The sequence below is a fragment of the Petaurus breviceps genome, unplaced genomic scaffold, assembly GCF_028583685.1.
Source record: "Petaurus breviceps papuanus isolate PSGF00001 unplaced genomic scaffold, PetGlider_PUasm1.0 90721, whole genome shotgun sequence".
NCBI classification, from domain to species: domain Eukaryota; kingdom Metazoa; phylum Chordata; class Mammalia; order Diprotodontia; family Petauridae; genus Petaurus; species Petaurus breviceps.
The window spans coordinates 2,548,391-2,566,073 of NW_027187322.1; the positions used below are offsets into that span (position 1 = coordinate 2,548,391).

The 17,683-nt window shown below is 59.2% G+C and overlaps 2 protein-coding genes across 3 annotated transcripts in view; one reads left to right on the plus strand and one right to left on the minus strand.

Annotated features, from left to right (window-relative positions):
- The window catches only part of ZNRD2 (zinc ribbon domain containing 2), a 79,767-nt gene that overhangs the window by 50,822 nt on the left and 11,262 nt on the right, over nucleotides 1-17,683 (plus strand). The window lies entirely within an intron of this gene.
- On the minus strand, nucleotides 277-16,357 carry LTBP3 (latent transforming growth factor beta binding protein 3). Of its 2 annotated transcripts, XM_069066283.1 has the most exons (28): nucleotides 15,473-16,352; nucleotides 13,294-13,596; nucleotides 12,549-12,751; nucleotides 12,080-12,185; nucleotides 11,822-11,914; nucleotides 11,518-11,640; nucleotides 11,025-11,183; nucleotides 10,619-10,804; nucleotides 10,206-10,222; nucleotides 9,965-10,040; nucleotides 9,696-9,794; nucleotides 9,214-9,339; nucleotides 8,731-8,862; nucleotides 8,133-8,261; nucleotides 7,820-7,942; nucleotides 7,373-7,495; nucleotides 7,158-7,280; nucleotides 6,280-6,399; nucleotides 5,935-6,063; nucleotides 5,192-5,359; nucleotides 4,568-4,651; nucleotides 3,901-4,029; nucleotides 2,576-2,713; nucleotides 2,359-2,499; nucleotides 1,643-1,804; nucleotides 1,231-1,311; nucleotides 838-969; nucleotides 277-752 (listed from the first exon to the last, which is right to left on the minus strand). In XM_069066283.1, the coding sequence occupies exons 1-28, from the start codon at nucleotides 15,777-15,779 to the stop codon at nucleotides 601-603; spliced, it is 3,864 nt and encodes a 1,287-aa protein (XP_068922384.1). In that variant the 5' UTR covers nucleotides 15,780-16,352; the 3' UTR covers nucleotides 277-600. The 2 variants fall into 2 exon arrangements, with proteins under 2 accessions (XP_068922384.1, XP_068922385.1); XM_069066284.1 differs by lacking the exon at nucleotides 2,359-2,499 and having other exon boundaries at nucleotides 15,473-16,357.

A 17,683-nucleotide genomic window follows, 5' to 3' on the forward strand; every position in this document is an offset into this window, starting at 1 on the left:
GAGCTGGGCTGCCTCCTATGGGGAGGGGGGAGAAAGCAAGGCACCTGAGGGGCTGGGCTGCTTCCTATGGGGAGGGGGAGGGGGAGAAGGCAAGGCACCTGAGGGGCTGGGCTGCCTCTTCCATCTTCTGGAAAGAACTGTGACCCCCCAGGGTTGACACTCCCAGGCCACCTGCCTGAAGAGCCTGCCTCCCACTGACCCACATAAGTGGCACATCGGGACTTGTGAGCATTTTTAGGGCCAGGCTTATTCTTCCACACCAAGAACTTGAAGAAATTAGAGTAAACAGGCGAACTTTATCTCTGCGGGCTCCATAAACAAATCTCGTGGGTGGGCCGAACCAGTCACACCCCCAGGTAGGGAGCAGGTGTCCCGGCTTCTGTTACTAAGATACAATCTCCTAAGGGCCTGGCGCAGGTGCGTGCCCCAGCAAGCTGACAGTCCGTAGCCAGGCCGCGTCCACACAGTCAAACAGCCCTCCACTGGGGCAGCTGCGGGCATGACGTCCCTCGGAGCTACAGGGGCACGGAAGGCGGTTCGTACCTGGCCTCGGCCCTGGAGAGCAAGGAAGGGAAGGCCGCACGGGGGGCCCGCCCGGGCTCAGCGGCGGCGCTGCGGCACGCATGCCCCGTGCGGCCTGCTGCGCACGAAGCCGGCCTTGCAGGCGCAGCGGAAGGAGCCGCTGGTGTTGACGCAGCGCTCGCTCTTGCACAGCAGCCCCCGCTGGTTCAGCTCGCGGCACTCGTCAATATCTGCGGCGAGACGGCGTGAAATGGACAAGGCTGGGGGGAGGGGCCGCCTCCGCGCCGCCCCCTCCGCCCAGCCCGGTCGGCTCACCCACGCAGCGCGTGCGGGACGCGTCCAGCTGGAAGCCGCCGGGACACTCGCACCCCGCGCCCCCCGGGCGGGCCACGCAGCGGCCGCTCACGCAGCGGCACTCGTCCGAGTCTTCCTCGGAGCTGTCCTCTTCTGCGACGGAGAGGGATGGACGATGGTAATAGCTAACATTTACATAGGGGCTGCGAGGCGCTTTTCACACCCTGTGAGGTAGGCGGAATTACTGTCCCCATTTTACAGATGTGGAAACTGAGACTGACAGCAGTGAAGTGACTTCCCTGGGGTTATTCACACAGCTCACTCGTAAATGCCTGCAGAGGGGGCTCCGGGTCCACTCCCTGTGGACCCCGAGCCCCTAAACTGGACTGGGGCGGCGGGGGTGGGGCGACTCACCTCGGTGGGGCTTCCTCAGGAACAGGGGGCTCACGTCCCAAAAAGAGTTACTTTCGCTCTGGGAGTTCGGACATTGGAGTCCTGTGGAGGGTAGAGATCTCAGTTTAGAGGTCTGGGGCCTAGATAGGACCTCTGAGTCCCACTAACTCCTCATTTTACAGAGGGAAACTGAGGCCCAGAGGGTCAGGGGCTCGGTCACCGGCACACCATCTACAAGCTGAGCAGTGGGATTTCAACTCAAGGCTTCTGACTCCCTATCCAGGCTCCCATTTCTCCCTCCTCTCTTTCACTGGAACGGATATTTTGTGGGGCACTTATGCCGTCCTCACATGGGGCACTTGACTCCTTCCTTCCTCCCCCGGCTGCCCCCAGCTCCTATTCTCCCCTACACACAACCTTGGCTCCAGCTCACCTGGCCCCCGAGGTGGGCAGGGACGACACTGGGCCCCCCAGCCTCGGCCCTGACGGCAACAGCACTCCTCATAGGGCAGGAGAGGACCGGCCAGGGGCCCTGCACACATCCCGTCATCTCCTCGCTGGCCCCAGCACACATCCCTCCGCTCCTGGGGTCTGTCTGCAGGGCGACAGGGAGAGGGAGACTGACCTAAGGCTTCCCCTGCTCCCCCTTCTTTCGGAGCAGACAGACAAGGGCCAGTGACGGTCATGTGCCTTTGGCATTCAAGGCCGCCTTCAGACAAAGACCAGGCTACCTTTCTGATCTTGTCTCAAGTTACCACCCCCTCCCTACACACTGTGCCTTCTAATCTGCACTGGCCTTTCCCATCTCTAGGACTTTGTATCAACTGTTTCTATTGTCTGGAATTTAATTTAATTTAAGGCAAATGTTGTCTGCTCCAGGAAGCCTTCCATGATGCCCCTGCCACATGCATAACTGCTCTTCCCCTTGGACCTCGCAGAATTCTTGGGTCCACACCTCTTTCTCGAAGGTTTCACTTTGAATTGTCTCCTTCCTAGACAGGGAGCTCCCTGAAGGCAGAGGGGGCCTAGCTGAGCTCAGAGTTTGGCCCAGCATCATACAGTACACTCCTTGGCACCCAAGACTTGAATGAACAACTTGGGACAAGCAGAGCCAGTGACAGACTGACAGAGGGATTGCCCAGCCCTCACCTGCTGGGCTCTCCAGGAGTTGACAATCCCGTCCAGTGGGCCCTGGAACCCAGGGCAGGTGGCACTCACAGCGAAAGGTGCCAGGGAGGTCAATGCAGCGTCCGTGCTGGCAGGCCCCTGGATCCTGGCATTCGTCCACATCTAGAAGTGGAACAGTCAGCCCCGGCCCCAGCCTGCCTTCCTTTTCTGCCCCCAGGACCCTGTCCTAGCTCCTTACCCATTTCTTCCGGAATCAGACATTGGCGCTGGGCCGGATTGTACTCTGCAGGAGGGGTACACGAGCAGCGGTAGCCCCCTCGGGTGTTCTCACACACGCCATTCCTGCACTTGGACTCATCTAGACACTCATCGACATCTGAGTGGAGGGAAAGGAGTGGACTCCCATTGGCCCTTCCTCCCCCCCAGCCTCCAAGCATCTCAGTCCCAGGCCCGCTGGTGGCCATTGCCCTCAGCGCTTACCTGCCTGGGAAGCAAAAGACCCTAGAGAAAGCTTGCCCTCTGCCTCCTCTCCTCTCCTCTGAAGGGAGCAGGCCAGGGGTTATCATGCCCATTTCACAAAGGAGAAAACCGAGGCCCAGAATTGGTCAGTGAGGAGGAGAGATGAGGAGAAGCCTAGGTGTTCTGATCTCACAGGGAGTGATGGGCTTCTGTTCTCTGCTGTGGTCAGACGCATGCCATCCTGGAAGCCTCATTGTAGGAAAGACATAGCTAAATGTCCAGATTGGGCAGCAGCGTTAAAAGGGCTAGGTGGGATGAGGATCGGCTTGCTTGGCCCCAGCGCAGAACCCAGACAAGTGGATGGCCCAAGAGAAGGAGAAAGGAAAGCTATCCCCAAGAGAAATGGGCAGCCTGGGCAGGGAGTGGCATCTCCATTTCTGGAGGTCTCCAGCCAGAGCTGGACCATTGATGTGCTCACACACTTGTGATGGGAATGGGAGTGGGAAGATCTTTCCTGCTCCTCAATAGACCAAAGGGGAAGTTTGAAGACCTCCCCAGCTTTGAAACTCTGCCCCCCAGTAGGCTGAATGTAGTCACATGGAGCCTGTGATGGAGGAAATTTTCTGAAGGGTGCAGCAGAGCCCACAGGAAGCTTCCCTGCTGTGAAGATAAACTGCTCCTAATAGGCTGAATGGAGCCTGTGGTGGGAGGAGTTTGCTGAAGGGAAGCAGAGCCCACAGGAAGCTGGTAGTCAGAGCTAGCAAGATGGTGGGGGAGAGAGCTCAGGCAAGGAGATATTGATCTTGTATTGGTTTGTGGGAAGGCTGAAGGATGATGTGGCTCTCAGTGTTGTTATGGCTTCTGAATATTTTTGGTACTATGATGGAATTGGCTTACTGGTTTTGGGATTAGGTTCTCTGGTGTCTAAATAAATGCTTCAGTTCTATCCTCTATCTGCAGAGTTTGGTATATTTTGCAATCGAATGTCATGTGATACTTATAATCACAGTCTTTATCATGATTGTGGGTGCTGTAAATATTGCATTGGTGCTATAACAGTCCAACAGGGTGTCCAGCAGGGTGCCAGCCCCCCTCCACACTCACCCACGCACTCCAGCAGGTTCCCATCATAGTAGAAGCCTTGCTTGCAGTAACACTCATAGCCTGGCTGCGTGTTGACACACTTGCCCTCCTTGCAGATCTCCTCTCCAAAGAGCACGCACTCATCAATGTCTGCAGGGGGACCACCAGGGCTCAGCGGGAAGTTCCTGCCTCTCTTTTCCCCTCTTTTTAGCCAGAGCCAGGGGAGAGAAGCCAAAGTGGCTCCACATTCGTTGTCTCTACAGCAAACCAAGCTTCCAGCCAGCCCCTGTTCCCCTTGGGCATTGCATCTCTAGCTCCCACCCATTTGAACTGGCTGTGCCTCCTGCCTGGAACACCCTCCCTCCTCACTTCTACCTCACAGAATCCCTAGTTCCCTTCAAGCCAAATTCTGGTGCCACCTCCCACAGAAGGCCTCCTGGTCCCCAACTTGTTAACACTGCCTGCACCCTGACATTTCTATAGGTTTTGTATTGTATGTATACATGGTTAGCCCCCCCCTTCATGAATAAAAACTCCCTGAGGGCAAAGATGATTGCATTTTTGTTTCTGTATCTCCAGTTGCAAATGCATTTCCTGGCACACAGGAAGCGGTTGATAAATGTTTGAGGAGCATACAGTAGGGACTGCCTAAGTGCCTGGCAAATGAATGGGGGAGAGTGCTCCTTACCCCGATGGGCAGGAATGCCGTAGTTGATTATGTTGTTCTCTTGGATATAGCCTTTTCCATCTGGACAGAGACTATGAAATTCAGCTGTGGGGTGAGAACAGGGATGAATAGCCCCTTCTTGTCCCCTCCTAGCACCCCAGTATTCAAATCTAGGCAGGACTCGAGAGAATAATAATAATAATTGCTAATATGGCCTGTACAATACTGTGCCTGTTATCCTATTTGGTCCTCATAACATCTGGAAGGGAGGTGCTGCTCTTATACCCATTTTACAGATCAGGAGACTGAGGCTGAGAGGTTAAGTTACTTGCCTAGGATCACACAGCAAGTAAGTGTCTGAGGTCGGATTTGAACTCAGGTCTTCCTGACTCCAGGCCCAGTGTTCTCTCCACTGCAGCGCCACCTAGCTGCCTCTAGAGCTTAGAAACCATCTAATTGAACCCCCTCATCTTACAAATGGGGAAACAGGTCTAGGACTTTTCTCAGTCACCCAGGGAGAAAGCAACAAGAAGGCAGGATCTGAACGTGGGACCTTTGACTCAGTATCATCCTGCCTCTTGCATCTTCATGGGTCTGCTCCCCACACACCCCCTGCCTGGTCTCCTGGCAGGCCCCAGCTCTGACCTGAGCTGTAAACAGGGCAGGGGTAGATCTCACAATGGTCTCCCCAGCCAGCACCCAGGGAACAGCAGCACTCCTGCTGGGTAACATTGGTGGCCAGGACACTGTCACAGAAGATGGTGTCATCGAAGTTTAGGTAACATTCCTTCTTGTTGTGGGGCTGCTCTGCCTCTGAAACATGGGGTGTGGGGGCAGGGAAGAGAACACAGGCTCAGGCACCCACAGGTGCGGAGGCAGGGAAGAGAACACAGGCTCAGGCACCCATGGAGGGGCCTGGGGCTCCTCTGCCTCTGAAATGTGGGGTGTGGGGGCAGGGAAGAGAACACAGGCTCAGGCACCCACAGGTGTGGGGGCAGGGAAGAGAACACAGGCTCAGGCACCCATGGGGGGGCCTGGGGCTCCTCTGCCTCTGAAACGTGGGGTGTGGGGGCAGGGAAGAGAACACAGGCTCAGGCACCCATGGCGGGGCTGGGGCTCCTCTGCCTCTGAAACTTGGGGTGTGGGGGCAGGGAAGAGAACACAGGCTCAGGCACCCTCTGAGACATGGGATGTGGGGTTAGGGAAGAGAACACAGGCTCAGGCACTCAGGGTGGGGCATGGGGCTCCTCTGCCTCACAAACACAAGGAGGAAGTCAGGCACCCATGGTGAAGGGAACCTCCTAGAAAGGAAGAGAGACCAGGAGCCTGGGCTGGGGGGGGGGCAGGCTAGGGGCCACGGGCCCCTGGGAGGTGGAGCAGGCACTCACCCTCACAGCCATGTTGGTCATGGGTGGGGGTGAAGCCCTCATCACAGACACACACGTAAGAGCCGTGCACGTTCTCACAGGCTCCGTGGGGGAGGCAGAGTCCTGGATCCTGGCTACACTCGTCTATGTCTGGGCAAGGACAAGGACAGGGGATGTACCAACTTGGCAACTGCCAAGGCCAAGATCACCTTCATCCTGGGCTCCAGCCCTGCCTGGGCTAAGGCCATGTCCCCAGGCCTCATCTGCATCTCCAGGAGACCTGAAGGGGGCAGGGGGTGGTGGGGAGTGTGGGCACTACTGTCCAGCTACTCCTCCGGGCCCCACTTCCTCCAGCTAGGTGGGTACCTTGGCACTTCCTGCCACCCACCAGCCGATGGCCTGGGGGACAGAGGCATCGGTAGGAGCCATTGGTGTTGCTGCAGTCACCACCGATGCAGGCCGCTGGGAAGTCGCACTCATCGATGTCTGGGGGTGGGAACCAGAGAACCAGTGAGCCCAGATGTGAGCACCTTGGTCCTGCTTCCCCATGGTGCCCAGGGGTTCTCCAAACCCTAGACAGGAACTCAGCTTGAGGGTATATGCTAATAAGGCCCATGTCTGATCTCCAAAGAGGGTCAGGAATCAGGCCTTGGTCTGTCCCCTACTGTCAGGGCCCCTCCAGGGGCAGCCCAGTCACTTCTGACCTTCAGCCTTGAATGGGAGAAGCAAATGGGAAAAAAGCACAAAGCTACCAGACTATGGTCTGCAAGAGGACAGAGGCGGCCTCTAGCTAGCTAGCTTTATAACCTCCATTCCCTTCCTCCCAGCACCCACCACAGGGCTATGAACACAGCCCACACTTCAAAAATACTGGAGTGGATGCGAGGCCAGACCCAAAGCCTCTGGGGGTCGCAGAGTGAGCAGGCAGCCACCAGGGGGCAGCAGTGTGGGCCACCTGCTTACCTGGCTACCAGGCCCAGGGCACTTGTGGATACCCTGGCATCTGGGAGAGCCTTGAGAACCTAGAACCCAGAATGTCAGGCCAAAACGGCCCTTAGAAGACAGAAAGAAGCAGAGAAAGTCCTTCCTTCATAGAACAACGGCCTAGACCCTAGAATGTCAGAGGAGGGAGGGATTCTAGAGTCTGGGTTCTAGAGCTTCTCCAGGTCCAAATTCATTTTAATGGCCGGGAAGCTAGAAGGCCTGCCCCTAGGCCAGCTCTCTTGGCGCCCTGCCCTGCTCACCCTCGCAGCGGCTCCGGTCCCGGGACAGGTGGTAGCCCGTGAGACACTGGCATTGGAAGGAGCCGGGCGCGTTGGTACAGACCCCATGCTCGCACACGTTCCCGGCCTCGCACTCGTCCACATCTGCCGGGGAGAGGAGGAGGGCAGAGGTCACAGTGTCCAGCCGGGGTCCCTCCCTCAGGCTGCCCTCTACGACGCCCCCCAGGGGCACTCACCCAGGCAGCTGCGGGCGTCAGGGGCAGGCGCGTAGCCCTGGGCGCACGTACAGCGGAACGAGCCGGGGAGGTTCTCGCACCAGCCTGGTTGGCAGGGGCTACCCTCAGCACACTCGTCTATGTCTGTGAGGGGAGGGAGTGTTGGGGGGCAGGCAGCTGGGAGGAACAGAGCGCAGCCAGGCCAGGCCCGTGCTTCGTCCGCATCCCCGTCCCTGTCCGACCCGTCCAGTACCGCACGATTGTGACCACTTACTGTCCTGGCGAAAAGGCTCAGGCCTGCCCTCCCCCCGCTAAAAGTACATAGGCTGGCAGAGCTAGAGTCGGTTCTTGTCCACCAGGGAGCGGCAGTGGGGTGGGGGAAGGCATTTTCTCACTGCTCGAGGTCTCATCCTTGAAGGGGTCCCATATGATTGCCACCCCCCCCCCCTGCCTGGTCCTGCCCCTCACCCCGGCAGGCCCCGCCCCCTTGACTCCGGTAGCCAGGTTGGCACGCGATGCACTTGAAGCTGCCAGGTTTGTTTTCGCATTTGCTGTCCGGGCACGAGCTGGGGTCTCGGCACTCGTCGATGTCTGCGGAGAGAAGGGGGGGTCAGGCCGGGCCTGCAGGACCCCAGGATGCTGGAGAGGACAGATGTCACGGCAAAAGAGCTGGGGAGGGAGGGAAGGGTCGCCATCTGCCCGGCCCTCCCGGAGCATCGTGGGCCCTCCTTCTCGGTCCAGCCTGGCCTAGCCCCGTGGTGTGTATCTGTACTGGGCCTACCTTCGCACAGTGGTTGCCGAGACGGCTTGGTACGGTAGCCCGGATAGCAGCTACACTTGTAGTTCCCGGGGAAGTTGATGCAGAAGCCGCCGTCCCCGCACAGGTGGGGCTTCACGCACTCATTGAGGTCTGAGCCCGAGATGGGAAAAAGACAAGGGCCGGGCTGCAGGCTCCTCCCCTTCAGAGGTCTGCCCCAATGAGAGCCAGTCCTTCCGCAGGTCCCGCCCCTTCAGCAGAACTAACTCCTTAACCTCCAGGTGCCTTAACCTTCTGAGGCCCTGCCCCTCAGGCCCCTCATTTGCTTAACCCCCGCCCCGAATAGTTCTGCCTCCATAGGCCACACAACTGGACTGCATCTGAACCCCCCTTCTCTAAGTCCCGCCCTATTGGCCCCTCCTCCCAAGTCCCCTAGGAATCCACGGGCCTCTTCCTAATACTCATTAGCCACACCCACGGAGTCCTGGCCTCTCCCCATCCTTCTACAAGTTCCTTCCCAGAGCCGTCATTTAGCCTGTCCATTGGCCACGCCCCCACCTTAGCTTTCCCAAGCCTCACCCATAGCACCCCCTAATCTAACCTAGCCAAACCTCCCCCTTACCCACGCAGGAGCGGCCACTTGGGCTGACTTGCAGCCGGTAGCCCCGGTTGCAGTGACAGTTGTACGAGCCTCCCGTGTTCATGCAGACGCCCTTCCCGACTCCACAGGGCTCAGTCTCACATTCGTTTACATCTGTGGGAGGGCGAGATAGGGGGACGTCGTGGAGCATCCTTGGTCCCCTGACCTCCGTGGGCCCCGAATGAGCTCTGATTGTCTCCACTGAGGCTCAGTCCCCTCCTCTCCGTCCTCAGCCCTCTTCGCTCCGTGGGACCCTCACCCCAGGTGCCCCGAGCTCCCGTTCCGTCCCCTCCATCCTCGCCACTTCCCTACCGTGGAACCTCGTGTGAATTTTTAGGTCCTAGGTCCCGGAGCCTCCACCTACCCTGATTCTTGGTCCCCTCCCCTCCATCCTCGTCCCCCTCCCTGCCGTGGGCCCCGCTTGAGATCTGCCATCAGGGGTCGAGAAAGGATGTTCCCACTCACCGACGCAGTACATCTGCTGCGGATGGGGCCGGTAGCCCGGATAGCACTGGCACGAGTAGCCCGAGGGGCCCGGGACGCACTCTCCGTGGCCGCAGATGTTACGGTTCACGCGGCACTCGTCAGTTTCTGTGGGGAGTGAGAGTGGTGCCTTGAGAAGCCGGGACCCAGGCGGCCCTGCTCGGTTTGGTGATGGCCTCGCTTGGCCAGGCAGGCCCCAGGCTGGAAGGGGAGCGTCGAAGGACTTCCTCATGGCCTCACTCACAGTCCCCGGGCCCAAAACTCCCTGCCTGGGGACCACTTCCCTTGCTGTGGCTTATTAGAATGGAAGTTCGTGGCGGGCAGGGACTGGGTCTTTTTCTGTCTCTCCATCCCCAAGACCCGGATCTTAAAGGACTGAATCGATTTGGTTGCGGAGGTGGCCCGAGCAGAAGCAGGACCGGGGCCAGGCTGGGGGTCGAGCTTGGACAGAATGCGCGGCTTACCCGTGACCTGGGTGGGGGCGATTTCCACTGCGCTCCTGGACGGGAGCAGTTCAGGAGGCACTCTGTGCACAGCTGGCGGGGTGGGGCGGGAAATCAGCTCTGGAAGAAAGAGCCCAGGACGCCGTTGATTCACTTGGGTGGGGGAGCTATCTTCAAGCGCCATCCCTGAGGACTGGCCTCCAGGACATAAGGCTAGCTCTCCCCCTCCTGCATCCCCGGGCTGGTGAGGCTTTTCCTCCCTGCTGTGTCTTTCCCCTTCCCTGGTTCACCTGGGTAAGGGCGCACTGGCGGTGTCGTGGTGACAGGGGATTGACCCTGTTGAGCTGAGCGCTCCTCGGAGTCCATCTGAGGATGGGGTGGAGGGAACGTGGAGGGAGATAAGGCAGCCTTGAGCTCATGTCTCATCTTCATTCCATCCCTCTCCCGGGTTGCTAACTGGCCCCTGCCCTCTCTGCCTCCCTTTGTGACTTCCCAGCTGAGCAGTGGCCAGGCTCTGGCCTGTATACTCACAGAGTCTGTGGTCACCCCTGGAAGAGAAAAAGCCAGCATTTAGAGGACAGGTTTAGAAGAGTCCACAGTTGGAGTTAGGGACTGGGTTCGAGTTTTACATTGCTTAAGGTCATGTACAAACCTGCAGGGAATTTGGTCAGAGCCCTGGTGGAGGTAGCCAGGGCCTCTGAAGGACACACTCCAGAGGGGTGCCCAGGGCATTGGGGTGTGGTTGAGGAGGCCTAGAGAAGGACTGGAGGTGGAGAGATCTGGGTCCTGATAGGGTATTGTTAATAGAAATAGACTGAGGTTGAGCTCAGTGTCGAAAGAAGACATTTCTACCGCTGGGGTGCCTGGGAGAAGGGTTTGGAGGACAGTGCTTTTGACCCTATGCTTTCCCAATCATGGGTCTGATTTAGCAGCTAAGCTCTTACCTTTCTCCTCCTCTATTTCCTCCTGCAGGGGGGCCCGGCTGGGGCTCTCCGGGAGCTGCTGAGATTTGGGGGGCCCATCTGGATGCAGGAACAGGGAGAAGTCACTTTCTCCTTGGATGGTAAGTGTCTGGTGGGATGTCAGGATGTGGTAACCTTTCCCCGCTGGGCAAATCTCTTTGAAAGCAGCTGAGGGGGGGGTAGGGAAAATAGAAGTGAACTTTCCCTGGACATCTCTGGGGTTCCCATCTCCCCCCAGTAGTGCACAGGAGCTGAGAGGAGCCTCTTGTAGTGCCCTAAGGCTTCCCACAGATTTCTCATCCCCCAGTGCCTGGGTACTGAGCTGCCCTCCCCACCCCCCTACAGGGCCCTGGAGGCCCCAAACAGTGTACAGAGGGCAGTGGCTGACCAGTGCCATCGGCAGGGCACCGCTGGCAGCGGGCCCCCCAGGCCTTGCCCACGCTGCAGCAGCACATCTGGCGGGTCAGGTGGGTGGTGAGTGGGTGTTGACACTGTAGGTCAGGGCTGACCAGGCGGAAACAGAGACTTTTCTCCTCCGGCTTCTCAGCTGGGCAGGGGATAAGGAGAATCAGGAGAGATTCCATGTCCGCCTTGGGCACCCCTGCCTCACTACCTCCAGGCAGCCCAACCTCATACCCCCCAGATGACCCTGACTCTGTAGCAAACTGGACCCAAGACCTCTGACCTTGCTCAACCTGTATGTGTTCTCTGACCTGTCACCACATGACTTGAAGTAGTCTCAACCTGACTCCTATGACCTCTGACCTCCCTGTGCACCGGACCTGGAATTTTTCCCAGTCTGCCCCCTCCACCTCACAATGTGACCTTTGACACTCATATGATCACCACATGGCCTCTGACCTTTCCCCAGGAGCTCTTACCCAGGCACTGGGTTCTAGAGGGGCCAAGGCTGTGGCCAGGTGGACAGACACATCGATAGGAGCCTGGGCTGTTGAGGCAATCTCCATGTCGGCACATGCCTGGCATGGCACACTCATTGATGTCTTTGGGAAAACAGGGAGGGCACAGATGGAGAGAGAGGCTTAGGTGCCCTCCCAACCTTGCCCACCTTGGCTTCCTCCTCCCACCTCCACATTGCTGTGGTCCAGGGACCTTCCAGTCCATGGTCTGGCCTATCTCTGGCCATTCCTAACCCCCTTTTTCCACCTCCCAGAACCCCCATACCCTGGCAGTGGGTGCTGTTCAGCCTCTTGTAACCCTGGGGGCAGTCACCTCCCAGCTCCCCACGCACGGGGCCAGGTTTCTGCACACCGGTGTCTGGGGGAGAGCATGGGAATCTGTCACTGGGAAGTGGGTACAAGGGGGCCAGCTGGGAAAGGAGGGGTAAGGAGGGATGGGGAAGAGGAACAGGGGCCTGGGAGGCCAAGCTATATGTGGAATGGGAGGGGGCAGGGGCTGGGCTTGGGCTGCCATGGGACTCACACTGCAGCTGGGGACACTTGTGACATTTGTTCTGACCCCAGGCTGTGCCAATGCTTCCGCAGCAGTCCTCTTGCTTGGTCAGCCCAGGAAGCGGGTTACTGCCACACTGTGGCCCAAGGAAGGACCAAGTTAAGGGGGACCCTGAGGCCTCAGGTCCCTCATCTCCCGCTCCCAGCCCCCAGGGATCTTAGGATGTCACAGCTGGAGGAGACTTGGGAGGGCATCTCATTAAACCACTTGTTTTACAGAAAGGAAAAGTATTTCTCCAAGGTCACCCCCAGTTAGTCAGAATCTGATGCTCCTGCCCAAGACTGCCTATGCTCCCTCAGAGCCAGGCTGGATGCCCCAGAGGGGAGGAATGGATGGCAGGGTTTCCACAGTCACAGTTGGGAAGGGGGAAGAAAGGATGGTGCAAAAGGCTGAGGTGGGGTCCCCAGGGGAGGGTCTAGGGCCCCTCAGGATCACTCACAGCCTGCTTGGGTAGCGTGTCCTGGAAGCAGCGGCCCAGGGGCTTCTGAGTGGGAGGCCGGGGGTGGGGGGTCTTGGGGTGGGGGAGGAGGTGCTGGGGGGGTGCAGGGCCCTCAGCGCTCAACCCTTCAATGCGGTGAACCTGGACAGAGGCCTCTGGGGGATGGTGAACTCTCACATTCACCAGGGGTGGAGGTGCCTGCACTGGGGGGCACAAGGCACAGGGGGTCAGCATCTTATAACCTAGGCCCCCCCCTCCAGCCTCCTTGCCCCTCCCCAGTTCATCGCCCAGATCACAGAAAGGATTGGACCAATGCCTGGGGAAGGGCAACTTCCATGATGGGCTAAGATTCCTTTCTGGCCACAGCTGGTCAGGTGCCTCTCTCTGTCTCTCTGCCTTTTGAGATCTCTTTCTCACTCCAGTTCTACTTACTAACTGGGTTACCTGGGGCAAGCCCCTCTCCCTCTATGAGCCTCAGTTTCCTTCTCTGTAAAATGAAACTCTAATTCCTAAGAATGAATGAATGAAAAAGCACATTTTGAGCGTTTTCTGTGTGCCTAGCACTGGGAATAAGGATAGACAGCTGAAATCATACTTGCTTTCCAATGGAGCAGATCCCACACTTGGAGGCTTCTGCTACCTCACTGGCTTTCCTGATCTCTGCCTCAGTTTCTCTCTGTCTTGATCATCTTATGTCTCTCCAACCCCCATCCACCTTGGTGTCCTCCTTCCCCCCTTCTCCTACCTTCAGCTGAGACCTGGCCAGGCCCGAGGGGTACCAGGAAGGCTGCATGCTGGGCAGGAGGCTGCTCCCCCGCCCCAGGGGGGTCTGCGATCACCTGGACTGCATAGATGGCATGTTTGCTGGCCACGGGCTCCCCCTCAGGGGCAGGGGGCGGGGGGCCACTCAGAGCCCCACCTCGGCCTAGGCCCGCCCCCACGCTGCCTGCTGGCACCTGGCAGAATCGGCCAGTGAAGTCCGGGGGGCAGAGACAGTGGTTCCGAGATGAGCACTGGCCCCCGTTCATGCACGGCAAAGGGCACACCACTGCAAGAAAAGATGGGGTGGGGTGTCACAGTGTATAGGCTGCCCCCCAATTCCTAATCAGTCCCCCACCCCCGCATTGGCTTCCCCATTAGCTCTCCCATCCACCTCCCACTGGGCATCTGGGCACAGACTGCGCCCTGGCCATAGACACATACACACACTCACACATAAACAGATATGCGGTCAGAAGATTCAGAAATGGGAAGACCTTAGAGGAAATCTAGCCCAATTCCCTTATATTACAGAGGAGTGAAAAAGGGTGTGTGTGTGTGAGAGTGTGTGAGTGAATGTGTGTGAGAGTGTGTGTGTGAGTGTGAATGTGTGTGTGTGTGAGTGTGTGTGTGTGAGTGAAGCCTACCGAGGATCACAGGGCTATAAAGCCAAGACAAGGCCTGTCACATACCTGTGCACTCCCAGGTACACAAACACCTGTATGTTTCATGTCTTACACATCCGTGTACACACAAAGATCATTTGGCTATCAGTACTGAGAGAGGACAGGACCAGCCCTGAGCCCTGTCAGGCCACAGAGACCTTTAAAGATCAATCAATCCCCCACCCCCTTACTTTGTAGCTGAACAAGTCCAGCCATTACTGGCCCAGGGTCCCAGAGGTAGCAAGTGTCTCAGGCAGGGCCAAGCCAAGGCTCCTGGGCTATGCACAAGGCTTAGCCGCTGTATCAGAAGTCCCCCTCCCCCTCACCCCAGCCTTCATCTTCTCTCTTTCTGCCCTCCCTCTCCTGCCAATGAGACATCCTCTCCCTCACTAGGCAGCTGCCTTCCAGATACCAGGGACAGGGTGGGGCAGGCCCTTCTGGGCTCAGCTAAGGCTGGGCTGTGGCTAAGGCTGGGAAGCCCCCAACTGATGGGAAAAAGCATCCTTTTTGGCCCATCCATCCTGCTGATTGGGGAGAGGGCCTCCTTCCTGCTCGTCTGCGTGAGTCACTCCTGGTGGTGAGCTTGACCTCCAAGTGACACCGCCCACCCGCGGCCCCGGGCACCGTGCCTGAGGGATGTGGGCAGCACAGACAGAGACAACAGCACAGGCAGGAAGGCCCTGGGCCTAGAGACGCTCATGCTTGTTCATACACACAGTCCCACATACACACTAGATACACACTAGATACATACATGTGCCAATATTGTCACACACAGCATGACCACAGGACAAGAGTCTAGGGTCTGCCCCTCTAAGCCTTGGGCTCCCAAGAGTCAGGGGCTGTTTGGATGGTACCTCCCTGGTCCTGAGTCTGACTAATTACTCCCCCTAGAGACATAATTAACAAGGGGCTCCTCCCTGCCACCCAGGGCCCTGGGGATAATTATTAGACAGAACCAAGGACAGAAAGAATTTGCCACTCTCCCCCCCCCCCAGGGAGTGGGTCTTTGCCTTTGGTTCTTGGGGTCTTGAGGATTCAAGAGCATGGGGGAACCACCAGGTCTAGGGGGCTGAACCTGAGGTCAGCAAGGCCTTGAAAGGCCACAGACACAGTGAAACAGAGGCAGGAGCAGTAGGAGGTGGGAACAGAGGCTAGCCAGGAAAGGAAGGGACTTAGAAATTTCTCTCATCCTTCCCCCTCAGCCAAATCTGACTCTGCTCCTCAGTGCTGATCGACACTCCCATTCAGTCAGTGTTCTTCCCCTGACTCCCAGAATCCTCCCCGATGCCCCAGGCATCCTGCACTCAGACTTTCAGAACCCAGGTGCCCCCTCCCTGCACCCTCCACAGATGCCCTTCAGGCATCCTAGCTTCCCCATCCCAAAGCCCAGGGGTCCGCGTGGCCAAGCACCCTGGCATCTCCTCACAGCCCCAGAGCCAGTCCGGCCGCCCCCTCCTGCCAGAGCCCAGGGGTCCCGGGTCCCGGCCACAGCCTCACCCACTCGGAAGCCGGAGCCGGTGAGAGTATCGGCGCTGTGCCCATTCTCCCCGATCAGGGTCATGTTGCTGCCCTGCTGGCAGCTGTCTCGGCACTGACCCTTCAGACAAGTTCTCTTGCAGATGACGGGTGCAAAGACCACCTTGAAGCGCTCGCGGGCCAGTGCCCCTCCACCCCCAGCTCCTCGCTCCCCTGCCGGGCCCCCCAGCGCCCCTCCGCCCAGGCCCACCAGCAGCAAGAGAGCCAACAGCCCGGAGGGGGGCATCTCAGGAGGCAGGGGGAGGGGGGCACTGCAGGCCCAGGGCATGGGGTCCCGGGCAAGGGGCCCCCAGGGAGCTGGGGCAGCGGTGGGTCAAGAGGGAGCCAAGAAAGAGAGGAGAGAGAGAGAGAGAAGAGGGAAGGAGGGAGGGAGAGTAGGCAAGAAAAGGCGGCTGGAGAGATGGGAGTGAGGAGCACCCGGGTAGAAGGAGACTTGGAAGGAAACTTGTCCCAAGTCTCCCAGCCCCTGCTGGTGCAGGCCTGGGGGACCCCAGAAGGCCCGGAGCTGGGGAGGCCAGAGGCAGACGAGGGAGCGCACAGTGGGCGGGCGGGAGGGCTGGGAGCAGGGGCAGGGGCAGGGGCAGGGGCAGGAGTGGGGGAAGCAGGGGTGGGGATGAGCTGCCCGGCCCGGCCCGAGCTCGGGAGCCAGCGATCGCGGCCTGCCTGCTGCCCGCGGTGGCCCGGGCCGCCTCCTCCTGGCGTCCCAGAGCTGCCTCCTGGCCCGCCAGCTCCCGACGGACCCAGGGAGTGTGGGGCTGGGCAGGACCCCGGCCGACGGAGGGAGGGACGGACGGAGGGAGGGAAAAATGAGGAGTTGTTTTCCGTGGCTGGAGGGAGCGGGGAGAGAGCAGGGGAGGCGGTGCTGGGGGCTGGGAGGCTGGCTGGGGGCCAGAGGGGGAGGGCGGCTGGCTGGCTTTTGAGAGAGTCACAGCCCGCCCTCGCCTTCGGGGGGGAAAGAGAGGGGGGTACGTCTGGGGTGCCTGTGCCCACCCGCCACACACCTGGCCAGGCTCCCTGTGCCTTCTGTGCCCACTGCCCCCCCAGAGAGGGGAAATGATGTGGCAGGCGGGGCCCAGGGGCCAGAAGGGAGATGCTGCTGCAGCTGCCACCTCTGAGGGGGCTGGGGCCCTGCCCCTTTCACTCTGCCCAGCTCTGAGCTGGACTGCACAGGGGCCCTAATTCCACTTGGGAACAGGGGTCCAAGCCCAGGCTCTGTTAGCTGGGGGGAGGGCCTGGAAAAAGTCTCTTCCCTGTTTTGGGCCTCAGTTTCCTTATTTGTAAAAGGAGGCTGGGGTACATGATTGCTGAGGGTCCTCTCAGCTCCTCCCTTGAATCCTGAAGTCAGGGGCAGGGCAGGGGTGAGGATCTCAAAGCACCAAGTCCCCATTTTGTTGCAGCTGACAATCATTCGACCTCAGGGCCACAAGAGTCTCCCACCCGCCTTCCCACCTTCCCACTCCAGAGAGCCCCCTGGGGATAGAGGATAGGAAAGTGGGGCAAACACAGTACTCTGCTAGGCACAGACCCAGATGGCATAGCCTCAGCCCCCGCCCCCCAAGGCTCAGCTGTAGGGTCCCTCTGGCCCCCCCCATCCCTTCCTCAAACTTGGGGCTCTCCTGAGCCCATGACCGAAGTTCCTCAGTCTCTCTCTCTTGTAGCCTTCCTAGGACCCAGGTCGCCCACCTCCCAGACCCCTGGCCAATATCCCGGTGGTGTCTGGGCTCGGGTTGGCTGCCCGCCTCAGACAGTTCTGGCTCAAATAGCCAGCTCCTGAGCTCAGGGCCTGGCCCCTTTCCCAGCCGGATGGCCCAGGAGAAGATGGGGAGCCAAGAAGAACCACACCAGGGGACAGGGAGGAGGCAGGCACAGCTTTGGGGCCCAGGGCTTGGGGGAGAGGGCAATGTGCTCCCCCCCCCCCAGGGTCTGAGAAGTGGATTAAATAGGAAGAGCCAGGCCTGGGCTTCAGGCAGGATGGAAAAGGCTGCCCTGCCAGCCAAGCCAAGGGGAGGGGCCTTCTCTGGAGGAGGGACCACCAAGCTCTGTGGAAGGTCCAGGATCCTGAGCTCAGCTCTTCCAGCTCAGCTCAGAATCAGTGGCTGAGAGAGGGAGGCAACCGGGCACCCTGGCACCGTCCCCATGGCTGAACAGGGGCCCTCCCAGGGCCCCTCGGTA

Bases quoted from the DNA above. Each gene is read 5' to 3' on its own strand.
- LTBP3 (XM_069066283.1), bottom strand. From the start codon at position 15,779: ATGCCCTGGGCCTGCAGTGCCCCCCTCCCCCTGCCTCCTGAGATGCCC. The intron at 8,863-9,213 runs GTGAGTGGGAAC...GCCCTCCCACAG, and splicing joins GCAGCAGATGTACTGCGTCG to ATGTAAACGAATGTGAGACT. The intron at 4,030-4,567 runs GTAAGGAGCACT...GTCCCCCTGCAG, and splicing joins CGGCATTCCTGCCCATCGGG to ACATTGATGAGTGCGTGCTC.